The sequence below is a fragment of the Saccharomyces kudriavzevii genome, assembly GCF_947243775.1.
Source record: "Saccharomyces kudriavzevii IFO 1802 strain IFO1802 genome assembly, chromosome: 7".
Taxonomy (NCBI): domain Eukaryota; kingdom Fungi; phylum Ascomycota; class Saccharomycetes; order Saccharomycetales; family Saccharomycetaceae; genus Saccharomyces; species Saccharomyces kudriavzevii.
This window is the reverse complement of record NC_079278.1, coordinates 374,707-388,081: the sequence shown is the minus strand read 5'-3', so window position 1 is coordinate 388,081 and position 13,375 is coordinate 374,707. Positions and strand designations below refer to the sequence as shown.

Sequence of the window (13,375 nt, the reverse complement as noted above, 5' to 3'; positions counted from 1 at the left end):
CACTTCCACCTATGTTGCGATGATTTGCCTTCTCCTTTTTTTTTGGTCTTATGGATTTACTCTTATGCTAGGAAGTTTCTGTCCTTAACAGGATTTCTCAATGTCAACAAAGAAGATGATAGATGTTACTTTTTGTAGTTGCAAAGAAAATCAAATCTCTATTACGGAATTGGCACTCTTCCCTACGTTCTTCCTGTTTTTTTGCAATCTAATTCAACCTGCAGTAGCTGTGTATTGCTAAATCTATTTCTGCTTGGCAATCTGGAGAATATAGCCTCGAGCAGAAGGGTGAGAAATGGATGCTGATGAGCTTAACGATGAAGAGGCCGTTTCCGTCTTGTCCTGATTACCCTTTCATTCAGCGGCCAATATAAGTACGCCGACTTGCATTAAAACGCTCAGTGCGACCCCAGCTCACTGACAAGCCCTTCTCAGGCTCCCACTAACTCGAATAAAGAGAACTCTTGACGACTCATCGACTTGGCATTTTTCCGGGTGCAATTCAACCTCGGTCGCGTACGGCTGTGTGAGGTGCATGGGTGCCGGTGCGCTTTTCACTCTGTTCTGCGCCTTACGCGACTGCTTTCGAGAATATACTATATTAATTAGATATATACGCTACCTAGTAGTCCCGGTGTGGGAGTATGTGTGCTACTTCTTGGGCCGTTTGTGCTGACGCTGTTCGTTGTACTCTGCCGGGTCCTGTATTTCGACTATAGCCGGTTCCGGTATTTCCTCCACATATCTTTTCTTAGTATTCTTGGGTGCCGCGGCGGCCTCGTTGGAATAAGTGTGGTCATTAAAGCTTGGCAGGGTATCATTCACTTTACTGCTCTCTGTGGCAGCAAATTTTATATCGGGAGATACGCTGGCACTGTCTTCATCGTTGTTGTCGTTTAGTGTGTGGTCGTCTACCGTGAGGAAGGGCGTTAGTCCGGTAACGTTTTCGCCTGCATCCGCATTAACGCTGGAACTGGTGCTGATGTGCTCATTATCATTATCATTTGGCATGGGCAATGGAGTAGAACCGCTGCCGTTTGAGGGAATGGAATGGACAGAATTTGGAGAGTTGGATTCTCCAGTTAGGTAATCTTGCAGGTTGAAACCAGGACTGTGGACACTGGTGCCGCCCTCGATATTAGGATTGGTGTGTGCTGCGGCTTTGTTGTTGTACGGTTTATTAGAATACCCAGGAGACAGTATGTGAACCATGTTTTCCAAGTTCTGGAGTCTTGCATCTTGTTCGTCTATATTGCGATGTACGTTACCCAAAAATAAATCACTTTCGTCGTGCTTAGTATCATTCGCATGCGAGTCTTTTTTCAGGTCTTCATCGGAAAGCATTGTAAACCTAGTTGGATCAAAGCTATTTGCATTTGCTTGGCTGCTGGGATTTCGCGCAGTAAAACGCTTAAAATCTGTGTCATCGTCTTCTTCGCCATCGAAAGGAATTTCTGATATTTTGCCATCACTGTTAGATTCGAGATTGAATGGTGTAACGCCCGAATTTTCACTTGACGCTGTTGAATTTGCTCTGTTTTTCAAAAGATATCTTTGTTTATATGGTCTTAATGGTGAGCCAGCATTGTTGCTGGAACTATAATTGGTGAGGTTATTGGCAAAGTTGGTGTTGAATATGATGTCGTTTATTATGTCGTTACTGTTTTTTATGCTTTCATCCACGTGTTTCTTTCTGCTGTTGGTATTGCTGCTAGAGACATTGATACTGCTGCCTTCATTACTAGGGCTCATATTGTTACGAGCGTTGGCCGTTATATTTATATAGGGATGATGGTCATCGTTTATGAAGGAGTCGTTAGACTTCAATTCATCTATAGTGCCTGTGTTGTCGTGATTTAACCCAATGTTAGTCGCACCACTGAGGTTTTCGCTATTGTTTTTCGAATCGCCGAGTCCATCCATAATCATTTTCGGATCTAGGTGCGGCACTATCGATGTCAAGAATCTAAACATCTTCTCTAGGGCTTGTTGTTGCGTCCTATGCCTTTCTCTTGCCATCATGTTTTCCTTCCATAACAACTCATTATCTTTGTTTATTCTCAATAAATCTTTGGAAATTGCAATCTGGTTGTACTTTATTTGTTCAAGTTCACCTAAGATTGCAGTAACATCGTTCTTGTCTCCAAGAGCCGCTTCATTCATCAACCTCAGCGTTTTCCCCTGCAATAAATGGCTGTTGTTGAAAAAGTTGTTGCTGCTACTGATGTTAGTGCTACTATTGTTAACCCCCGTAGCATTATCCATTGGAATGTTGCTCCCGTTCGTTGAACTACCGTTCCCACCAGGACTGCCCTGGTTATTGGAGGAGCCCTTTTGTCTGATGATTTTTTCCAACAAGTCCTCCCTTCCCCTAATAAAGTTTTCGTTTTCAAACTGCCATTTATCATCCGAACTGCTTTGAATTGACCCTGATTTGACATCTTGGACTTTATGCCATCCATACATGTTTAGCTGCCTTACAAAAGAGGCAAAGTTGGAATGTTTGAAATATTTCGGTAAGATTTCATGCACAAATTCTTCTCTGTTCGTGACTATGAAAGATTTTCCATCTGGCGCCCACTGTATTAGTTTTGCATTTGAATCATCGTTCAGCATGCTCCATAGCTTATTAACAAACGCGGGTCTTGACTTGTGAGATTGGTATCTTCTTGTAGGTTGACGGGGCTGTGTATTTGCGGTTCCACAGGAGGTTTGCGCCCTATATACAGCATGTTGTTGCAGCAGGTTAGGATTTTGCCCATAAGGAACTGGTGGATGTGTGAGTAGCTTAGAAGACAACAAGGTATTGTTAGAATTACCATTCTCTCTGTTATTATGATTGTATATGTTGGTTTGATAGATCCCTAATGGTGTGCCTCTTCTTACTAAGTGTGTGCTAGTGGACGGCTTCCTTGAGTTATTAAAAAAGGAGGGAGAGGGAGCTGGCGAAGCTACTGATTGCGGATCCAGGGACGGGTTGATAATGTCTTCAATGGCAGTGGAGGACGTAGTACTCGCATCGGTACGATCATTGATGAAAATATCGTTTGGTTGCAGGATTTTTTCAATGTCATCATCATTCAGGCTAGGTAAAGGCTCTACGCGGGAAGCATCGCTGATATTAGGCTCATTGGTCGCCCCGGTATTTGCAACATTATTCATGGCGCCAATATTACAGCTGTTTTTCACTTTGTTCTCTTACTTTTTGTTCCCACACTGACGTAATCCACACCCTCTATCTCTTTGCCCTACTACTGCTAATATTCGCTGTCAAGTGGCAAAATCTCTCCCAAAAATTTCAGTTATCTAGTTTTCGCAGCCGCTGAACAGTGAGGTGCATGGGTTTCCACCTTCTTCGTCAACTTTCCTTCGATCGTAATTCTTGCTTCAATAACCACTGCCTGACACTTATGGATTGTGGATGGTCGGGAACACTACATTGTATTGTTCTACGTAATCCTATTGCGGGCCCTAGTTGAAGATTGCCGTTAAAAGAAGGATACTAACCAACCTCTCCGCTGTAGAAAACGCGACGCGCATTCAATTTTTAGCATATACTGCAGAGAAGGTGACTCAATAGCATCTTAAGATTCTTTCACGAAGGTACCGCATATCATACGGATATTAAGTGATAGTGGTTAATTTCACCTAGAGGAGTTTTGATTGGCGATACTGCTGCTTTCGTGAAGAATACGTGTTGTTACGCAGTCAGATTTTGTCTCCCATCGAGTATTTGTTTTGGCGGCCTTTAGCTTAGAAGGAAAGAACCAAAAGAACTCGTCTATCCTATTACCTCATGAGTTTGAATAACGATGGATATGACGCCATTTTTGAATATGCATGGGGACAAATTGATAAGCCTATTAGCGGGGATTTCGTATATGGCAAAGATCTGCCCAAGTTAATTGGGATCATTGAGGATATCTTTCGAGAGGCACAAAAAGACGGTTCTTACGATCTTCGGTTACCACTGTTTCCTGAAATCAATAAAGAGTTGTTTCGCACATTTTCTAATACAAAGACTTTTTTCAAAATTCACAAAGAGGACTTTGACGATATCTTCTTCAATTTGGTTAATACTTCCCTCAAAGAAGTCCTGGAAAAGGCATTTAACGGTCTCAATTCCATTCCAGGTAATTTTATGGCAAGCCTGAATTTGAACTTATTGTCCAAATCTTCAAATGAAAATAAGGACAGCAACATTCAGGAACCCGAAGCTTTAACCCCTCAGGAGAAGCTCATTGATTCACCTATCAGTTTGCTTAACAAATATAATACAGGAAACACGTTAAAAGTGCAAGTGGAAGAGTTGCAAAAAGAACTGAACATGAAGCAAAGCTTGCTACTGGAAAATGAAAGACAGGCAAAAGAACTGAGGAAAAGGTTAGAAACGTATCAACAAAAGTATGCTTCCATTCAACAGCAGTTCAATGATTTGCAAAAAAATATGCAAGCGGAAGGTAACCGAAATATATCCGAAACAACAAATTCTGATCCACCTTTAGTGGCTAGAATTGATCAAGAAGCTATTCTGGAAGAGTTCAAAAAAAGATTACAAAGACAAACGGACACTATATCTTCCTTGAAGGACCAAATACGGCGAGAAAGAGGGCTGAACTACAATGATAATAAAGCAGCACCTTTGGGGCGCAAATACTCAACTTTTGAGGATGGTTCTTCTCTCAAGAATTTTGGGGACATGTTTCCATCTTATTTATGGGTGAAAGCAATATTAAAGGCTATACTCTGTTTCGTTTTAATAACTGGTATCTTGTCGTACGCTGCAAAGTACTTGTATGTTCCTGATACGCCATCACAAAACTCAAGATTGCAATTATCATGGTGGGAAAGTAGCGGCATAATAAGTAAAATCGTGTGGTTCTTTCAAGATCAGACTGACTTAGAAACCGAATATTCTTCAAATGTCAAGATAGATGATGCATATAGCAAAGTATTCGGAATATAGCCCTCAAGTTGATTAACATGCTAATTAGTACATAACAAATTTGCCATATAAGCCTTTCGTGAGCTCTCAACGCGGGAGGGTTCAGCGTTGACGTGCATTCACGACGATCGCTGCTTAGTCCTAACTTTTTTTTTTTTCAATGTCTGCCGGCCTCGTCAACAAAAAAAATTCGCATTCTTGAGTATAAAAGGGAAGCGGTGGTTATTTTCGTTACATTGAAGTTAACATTTTCTTTCCCGTGGGATATTATCTATAAACAGAACAGTTCAACCGTTCATACTCTAGGTGAGTATGCAAAAACCAAAACAAACGTAGCGTTAACATGATGAGCTAATGTTTTATATCTCATATGAGTTCATGTGATATCTCACGTTACAGCTCAAATTATGTAGACTTTCGATTCAAGAAACTGAACTGGATAAAGAGATGTATTTACTTAGTGATGATACTGCCGATTCTGGCATACCAAAAAGTGACTAGCATTATAAATGCGATGTTGTTAACTTAAATTACACCATCTTTCGGGGCTGATTATTGAATACATCTATTATATCCATTTCCTTTTTTTATCTACTTATCTATACCAGGCTAAACTGATACTCCTTGTGACAATGGTAGTTGAGCTTGAAGAAAATGACACGAAGTGGTACTAAATTTCAGAGTGCAAGGTATGTCTCAAAAACAATTTTACACCCATACATTTGTCACATCCGTACCTTTCTAACTATTGCATAAGCTTTTTGAAAATCTTCCCTGCTCTCTCTCTTCCATTGGACGCGTCTTCCGGAGATCATTGCTTTCCGAGCACTTCGCAACTTACCATCATTATTGATATACTGAAAATTTCGGGTTTTTAGATGTGTGTATGTAGTCGATGTTACAATTCATTCCCAAATAAACAACCAAGCAAATTAAGATCACAATGGCTGCTGAGTATGTACCCTAATAACTTTTTTCATTGCCAAATTCAGAGAATTATATTGGTTTCCACAAGTTACATTCGAAAAGGAGTATCACTGCTTATATGGCATTTGCACTCACATTTACATTTATTTTCACTCTTGTGATTACTCACAAGTTGATTTTCCGTAGGGGATTACCTTTAATAAGGTCAAAGACAATTTTAGTTGATAACTCGATGAAAATATCTCGCTTGTTGCCAAACTTTCACCGTTAAATAATCAAATATGATTTGGATATTTTCTCGAGTCCTATTTCCTAAGTGTCTCTGTTTTACTCCCTTCACTCGAATGAAAAGTGGTGTTTTTTCAATTCGGTGTAACTTTGTAGAAAAATATATCTTTGATGCTTACATGAAGGCGTTCTATCATCTGTTCGATTATGCTAACAAAAACCTTCTTTCATTGTTGTATTATTGCAGAAAAATCTTAACCCCAGAATCTCAATTGAAGAAGTCCAAGGCTCAACAAAAGACTGCTGAGCAAGTCGCTGCTGAAAGAGCTGCTCGTAAGACCGTATGTTGAAATTTTGCCTACCTCAATATTTTATGCTGAAATACCTAAATGAATGTGAGTTCACGTGCTTTGATCGTCTGTTTGATAATTTGCATGAGAACAGCTGTGATGCTTTCCTTACCTGCGGTATCTTCGACTATCATCTGGCTTTCACCCTCTGTTTATTTTCTCATTTTATGATGAAAACCCTCTGTATCTCAATACATATTCGACTAGTCATTGACGATGCTGTCGTAATTTATCACCATCTTTCGACTGATATTATAAGAAACGAAAATAGAAGGTGAAACAGATTGGTAGTCGTATAAACACCGTTTGGTACGATCGTCGTGAATAATATGTCATGGAGGTATTGGCGCTTTATTGTGGTCCTAGCATGAAAATACTGTGTTTTTTTTCCCGTTTGACATTTTTTACTAACAACAATCAATTGTTCCTTACTTTTTATTTTTCGTTCAGGCTAACAAGGAAAAGAGAGCTATCATTTTGGAAAGAAACGCCGCTTACCAAAAGGAATACGAAACTGCCGAAAGAGACATCATTCAAGCCAAGCGTGATGCCAAGGCTGCTGGTTCCTACTACATCGAAGCTCAGCACAAGTTGGTCTTCGTTGTCAGAATCAAGGGTATCAACAAGATCCCACCTAAGCCAAGAAAGGTTCTACAGTTGCTAAGATTGACCAGAATCAACTCCGGTACCTTTGTCAAGGTCACCAAGGCCACTTTGGAACTGTTGAAGTTGATTGAACCATACGTTGCTTACGGTTACCCATCTTACTCTACCATCAGACAATTAGTCTACAAGAGAGGTTTCGGTAAGATCAACAAGCAAAGAGTTCCATTGTCCGACAATGCTATTATCGAAGCTAACTTGGGCCAGTACGGTGTCTTGTCCATTGACGATTTGATTCACGAAATCATCACTGTCGGTCCACACTTCAAGCAAGTCAACAACTTCTTATGGCCATTCAAGTTGTCCAACCCATCTGGTGGTTGGGGTGTCCCAAGAAAATTCAAGCACTTTATCCAAGGTGGTTCTTTCGGTAACCGTGAAGAATTTATCAACAAGTTGATCAAGTCCATGAACTAAGCTGGTTGAAAGACGCATACCATCATATTACTATACCTATACCTATTATATCTATAGTTTTATATAGTTCTGTTAGTCACTAGTTTGTATATTGTACCTTTAAAATTAATTTGGGATTCTCGTCACTAATGACTCAAAATGGGTTTTAGGTTTTATCTTATTTTTTTTCTTTTTCACATGCAAGGTACCACCTATGTACAGCGAAAAAAAAACCAAGATAAGTAGACCTGACTTCTTTGGGCTGCCGATACAACGGTCGTTGACCAATTTATTTAAAACAGCCTTGTGGACCAACAATTCGAAGAAGAAGGCATTTGGTGTGCCTGTGAAATATAGCTTGGGAAAAAATATTCTTTCGTTGGTATCTATCTCTCTCTCTCACTTAGTCAGATATTGATATTTTGAAGAACGATGAGTATCCTTAATGATAACCCTTCCGGTGACTACATGGAGCCGGAACAGTCTTCAAACACTCATATACATAAAAGAGATGTAAGAGTCGAGGAGGAGATCAAGCCATCAGATGACATGGATGGAAAGGGAGTTGTGGCTGCAGATGGTGAAGTACATCTGAGAAAGTCATTTTCGTTGTGGTCGATCCTTGGTGTCGGGTTTGGTTTGACGAATTCCTGGTTTGGTATTTCTACCTCTATGGTCGCGGGTATATCATCTGGTGGGCCCATGATGATTATTTACGGTATAATTATTGTTGCATTAATTTCCATTTGTATTGGTACTTCGTTGGGTGAGCTATCGTCCGCGTACCCCCATGCCGGTGGCCAATTTTGGTGGTCATTAAAGCTAGCCCCTCCTAAATACAAAAGATTTGCCGCGTATATGTGTGGTTCTTTTGCATTTGCAGGGTCTGTGTTCACAAGTGCATCCACTACGTTGTCTGTCGCTACTGAAGTTGTGGGTATGTATGCATTGATGCATCCTGAATTTACTCCAAAAAGATGGCACATCTTTGTCTGTTTTGAATTGTTGCATTTGTTTTTGATGCTTTTCAATTGTTATGGTAAATCTTTACCAATCATTTCATCTTCATCGCTGTACATATCACTCTTCTCCTTTTTCACAATCACAATCACGGTTTTGGCATGCTCTCATGGCAAATTCAACGATGCGAAGTTTGTTTTTGCTACATTTTATAATGAAACTGGTTGGAAGAATGGTGGTATCGCGTTTATTGTCGGTTTGATTAACCCAGCTTGGTCATTCTCGTGTCTTGATTGTGCAACCCATATGGCGTTTGAAGTTGAAAAACCAGAAAGAGTTATTCCCATTGCTATCATGGGCACAGTCGCCATCGGTTTCGTTACTTCCTTTTGTTATGTTATTGCTATGTTCTTCTCTATCAAGGATCTGAGCGCTGTCTTGTCGTCCACGACAGGTGCGCCAATCTTGGACATTTACAACCAAGCCTTGGGTAATAAATCAGGTGCGATCTTTCTTGGTTGCTTGATTTTGCTAACTTCCTTTGGGTGTGTCATTGCTTGCCACACTTGGCAGGCAAGATTGTGTTGGTCTTTTGCTAGGGATAACGGTTTGCCATTATCCCGTTATTGGGCGCAAGTCAATCCTCACATTGGGGTTCCTTTGAATGCTCACCTAATGTCATGTGCTTGGATATCGTTAATTGGCCTACTTTACTTGGCTTCCAGTACAGCTTTCCAGTCCTTAATTACCGGTTGTATCGCATTTTTATTGTTGTCCTACATTATTCCCGTTGTCTGCTTGCTTGCTAAAAAACGTGACATAGCACATGGACCATTCTGGCTCGGCAAATTCGGTTTCTTTTCAAACATTGTTCTTTTGGGTTGGACTATCTTCTCTGTAGTATTCTTTTCCTTCCCACCGGTGTTACCCGTAACAAAAGATAACATGAACTATGTTTGTGTGGTTATTGTCGGTTATACTGCATATTCGCTTCTTTACTGGCATTTTAAGGGCAAGAAGGAATTCCACGCCGTGGAAGAGTCTGAGGATGAGCAGGCTGATTTTGCCAATAATTTTGAAAATGAAGATAGTCAAGAGTTTTCTCTTGTAGCCTCTGACGTTGAAGTAGAAAATGAACACGTCCCATGGGAGGAAAAGTAATTCTGTAATATTCCTTCCAGGGCCTTTATTTATTTAAGTACATTCTTTGCATCGAGATAATAAAAATCAAGAATTTTTTCTAAATATTCCACTAGCCATCGTGCCTGGGATCAGCAACTCAACGGGTGAGTGACTGGCAGTTTCACACTAATAATTATCTTAACTTTGCGCTCTTTAGATCATTGTGACAGCAATTCAGATTTTTGATGTAATTTTTGCGGAAAAAGGAATGAAAATTTTTTCACCTCATCGCTTAAGAAAAACTGATAATAATAGATAGGTAGTAATATAATAACACTAAAGATATATCTTAGCTTTCCTTTATACGTCTTGAACAAAGTCATAACTGGTCACAATTAGATACATAAACGAAAATGACAAAGGAAGAAATTAAAGACAAGAAGAGAAAAGTTGTAGATGAGCAAATAGTTGAAAAGAAGAAGAGTAAGAAACACAAGAAAGACAAGAAGGATAAAAAGGAAAAGAAGGATAGAAAGCACAAAAAGGAAAAGAAGAGTGAAAAGGAAGTTGAAGTATCAAAAGAAGCATCTAAACCTACTTCTGCAGTTGCTAATAAGTTTTATGTTCAGAGCGAAGCCTTAACCGACGTTCCTCAATCCAAAGTTGACGAGTACTTCAAAGAAAATGAAGTTGCCGTTGAAGATCCTTTGAACTTGAACCTACGTCCTTTATTATCATTTGACTATCTTTCGTTGAATCCTTCTATTCAGGCAGAGATTTCTAAATTCCCAACGCCAACACCTATTCAAGCTGTCGCTTGGCCATACCTGTTGTCCGGTAAGGATGTTGTTGGTGTTGCTGAAACTGGTTCTGGTAAGACATTTGCCTTCGGTGTTCCAGCTATTAGCCATTTGATGAATGATCAAGGAAAAAGAGGCATACAGGTTCTAGTCATTTCCCCAACTAGAGAGCTAGCCTCTCAAATTTATGACAATTTGATCATATTGACCGACAAAGTTGGCATGCAATGTTGTTGCGTTTATGGTGGTGTCCCAAAGGATGAGCAAAGAAACCAACTAAAAAGGTCTCAAGTGGTAGTTGCCACACCTGGTAGATTGTTAGATTTATTACAAGAGGGATCTGTAGATCTTTCTCAAGTCAACTACTTAGTACTAGATGAAGCAGACAGGATGTTGGAGAAGGGTTTTGAAGAAGATATTAGGAACATCATCAGAGAAACTGATGCATCTAAAAGACAGACTTTAATGTTTACCGCTACTTGGCCAAAAGAAGTCCGTGAATTGGCTTCTACTTTCATGAAAAATCCAATTAAGGTATCTATTGGTAACACAGATCAACTAACTGCCAACAAAAAAATTACACAAATTGTTGAAGTGGTGGATCCACGTGGAAAAGAAAGAAAGCTATTGGAATTGTTGAAGAAGTACCATTCCGGTCCAAAAAAGAATGAAAAAGTCTTGATTTTTGCTCTTTACAAAAAGGAAGCTACTCGTGTCGAAAGAAATTTAAAATACAACGGATATGATGTTGCGGCTATTCATGGTGACTTGTCACAACAACAAAGAACGCAAGCTTTGAATGAGTTCAAAAGCGGCAAGTCTAACTTATTGTTGGCCACCGATGTTGCAGCAAGAGGTTTGGATATACCAAATGTTAAAACCGTTATTAATTTAACTTTTCCATTGACTGTAGAAGATTATGTTCATAGAATCGGTAGAACTGGTAGAGCTGGCCAAACAGGTACAGCTCACACTTTGTTTACTGAACAAGAAAAACATTTGGCTGGTGGACTAGTTAATGTGTTGAATGGTGCAAATCAACCTGTTCCTGAGGATTTGATAAAATTCGGCACCCATACTAAGAAAAAGGAACATAGCGCTTATGGTTCATTCTTCAAAGATGTTGATTTGACTAAAAAACCAAAGAAAACCACTTTCGATTAGAATTTTTTTTTTTCTTTCTTGTCTTCTGCTACTCAATAGTTATTGAGAAACGAAAATTTTTAATAAAACATTGTATATTATTATTATAGCCGCCTTCACTTATCATTAATATTATTTAAACTGACTTTTACATATATTATACACATTTTTCAGAAGAAAAAAAATATGCGTTTCAATATCATCAGTCGTTATCTTCATTCAATTTACGTTCTAATATTTTCTCCCTGGCCTGATTGAACTCTATTGGAAAATCGACCCGTAAAGCAGAGTCTAAATAGTTGATATTTTTTCTAGAAGTTTCTAAATCATGTTTTATTCTTCTTGAAGTGGCTACGCCGTTTTCAAATTTTCCTTGCAATTGAACCAATCGGGTTTTCATCTCATCAATATGTTGTTTAAGTTCTAAACTTTTTGAATTTATAATAGCAGAAGTCTTGGTCTGCAGGGATAGTGCTTCAGAAAAATCCGTAGAATCAATAGATTGTTTGAGTGAATCGAAGATATACCTAGAAACGTCAAAAATTGGACCAGGATCTTGGGCGTCTGTGAGTAATAAATTACTTGTCTGAGGAATATCATTATCCAAAAACAAATCTTCATCTATATTGGACTCATTATCCATTTGATTTACCTCTACAACATTGGAAACACTGCTGCCATCGCTATCAAGACTGCCACTTGAGTTGCTGCTGGTGCTGATCGAATCATGGAATGAACTGGACATTTCCTCTGTAATGGGAATCACATATGATTGAGAGTTGATACTAGGTGTTGAAGAATGAACCGCCGAAAACGTTTCGTCATTATTTGCCGCTAATCCAGTCATCATTGGTCTGCTTTGAGTGGTCTAACCATTTCTTTTGCCTCTTCAACTACCCTGTTGCAGCATAGAGTTAACAGTCACCACTTTTCAGTAAAAAAATGGTGTTTTTGAAATGGCTGAGTATACCGGTATGGAATGATGGATGAGTGAAAGCTGCAAATGAAGAGAAAATACTTGAATAAAGACATAATTACTTAAATTATTTAGATATGCGTCATCTTAGATATTTGCGAATTGTAGTTGACCGTCCAAATAAAATGAATCTTATTGAGAAATAGTTCTATAGCATGCATACATGGAACAGGAAAGATAGAGGAAAATACCACAATGTGTATAAATTGTGATCTTTATTCTCCTGAACCTTACTTGTCCTTCTTGTGATTTTTATAGACTTACTTCAGCCTGACAGATTGTTCTTTCCATCATTTACCAGCCTTCTCCTTCTCGTTCCATTCCTTTTCTAGAGCTTTCTTCTCCTCATCTGTCGTGAAATATGTGTACTTGAGAAACCTATAGCCTTGAGCTAATTGTGCAGTTTCATTGATAAAGTGGCATCCGAACAGCAGGTAGTTTTTGGGTGATACTGCAAGAGCATACTTCATGAAGACGCCTGAATAAGTAACTAAAGCGAAGGTCATTGGGCCGGAGATTCGGGTAGGATCTTTTTTTAGATCATATATGGCAGCAATTGGGATGCCAAAATTTGACACTGGTCCCCAGAAGTGTGTTGTGAAGACGTATTTTAAAGTTTCTTTATTGATGTATTTCTGAAGGAATGAGCGTGCTGCAGCACGTTGAACAGGTTGAGACATTCTTTTCGATTACAGTGCTTTTAGAATCTAAAAATGAATAGCTGAATTACTTACTTCTGGTAATGAGCAAGAGACTACTTTTATAAACTGCCAAAGAAAGTGGGGAACACAGGTTGCAATGACTATTTTCTTCTTGAGCAGAGACCATTCGTCATTCGGGTCTGTTAAAGCGGGGGGCCGTCGCG

General features: G+C 39.2%; 7 protein-coding genes across 7 annotated transcripts; 4 read left to right on the top strand and 3 right to left on the bottom strand.

The window, feature by feature from the left end:
• Window positions 1-651: 651 nt before the first annotated feature.
• On the bottom strand, window positions 652-3,162 carry HSF1 (stress-responsive transcription factor HSF1; the record flags this gene model as incomplete). Its single annotated transcript, XM_056227940.1, has 1 exon — window positions 652-3,162. One exon carries the CDS (start codon window positions 3,160-3,162, stop codon window positions 652-654), a length of 2,511 nt encoding a protein of 836 aa, XP_056087711.1.
• Window positions 3,163-3,796: 634 nt separating this feature from the next.
• On the top strand, window positions 3,797-4,966 carry MPS2 (Mps2p; the record flags this gene model as incomplete). The annotated part of the gene is made up of 1 exon (XM_056227939.1): window positions 3,797-4,966. One exon carries the CDS (start codon window positions 3,797-3,799, stop codon window positions 4,964-4,966), a length of 1,170 nt encoding a protein of 389 aa, XP_056087710.1.
• A 922-nt stretch (window positions 4,967-5,888) lies between these two features.
• On the top strand, window positions 5,889-7,530 carry RPL7A (60S ribosomal protein uL30; the record flags this gene model as incomplete). Its single annotated transcript, XM_056227938.1, has 3 exons — window positions 5,889-5,899; window positions 6,348-6,441; window positions 6,901-7,530. 3 exons carry the CDS (start codon window positions 5,889-5,891, stop codon window positions 7,528-7,530), a joined length of 735 nt encoding a protein of 244 aa, XP_056087709.1.
• Window positions 7,531-7,941: 411 nt separating this feature from the next.
• HNM1 (Hnm1p) lies at window positions 7,942-9,630 on the top strand (the record flags this gene model as incomplete). The annotated part of the gene is made up of 1 exon (XM_056227935.1): window positions 7,942-9,630. The coding sequence occupies one exon, from the start codon at window positions 7,942-7,944 to the stop codon at window positions 9,628-9,630; it is 1,689 nt and encodes a 562-aa protein (XP_056087708.1).
• Window positions 9,631-10,004: 374 nt separating this feature from the next.
• On the top strand, window positions 10,005-11,555 carry DBP3 (RNA-dependent ATPase DBP3; the record flags this gene model as incomplete). Its single annotated transcript, XM_056227934.1, has 1 exon — window positions 10,005-11,555. One exon carries the CDS (start codon window positions 10,005-10,007, stop codon window positions 11,553-11,555), a length of 1,551 nt encoding a protein of 516 aa, XP_056087707.1.
• A 181-nt stretch (window positions 11,556-11,736) lies between these two features.
• On the bottom strand, window positions 11,737-12,384 carry KXD1 (Kxd1p; the record flags this gene model as incomplete). Its single annotated transcript, XM_056227933.1, has 1 exon — window positions 11,737-12,384. One exon carries the CDS (start codon window positions 12,382-12,384, stop codon window positions 11,737-11,739), a length of 648 nt encoding a protein of 215 aa, XP_056087706.1.
• A 416-nt stretch (window positions 12,385-12,800) lies between these two features.
• On the bottom strand, window positions 12,801-13,190 carry MPC1 (pyruvate transporter MPC1; the record flags this gene model as incomplete). Its single annotated transcript, XM_056227932.1, has 1 exon — window positions 12,801-13,190. One exon carries the CDS (start codon window positions 13,188-13,190, stop codon window positions 12,801-12,803), a length of 390 nt encoding a protein of 129 aa, XP_056087705.1.
• Between the last annotated feature and the right edge of the window lie 185 nt (window positions 13,191-13,375).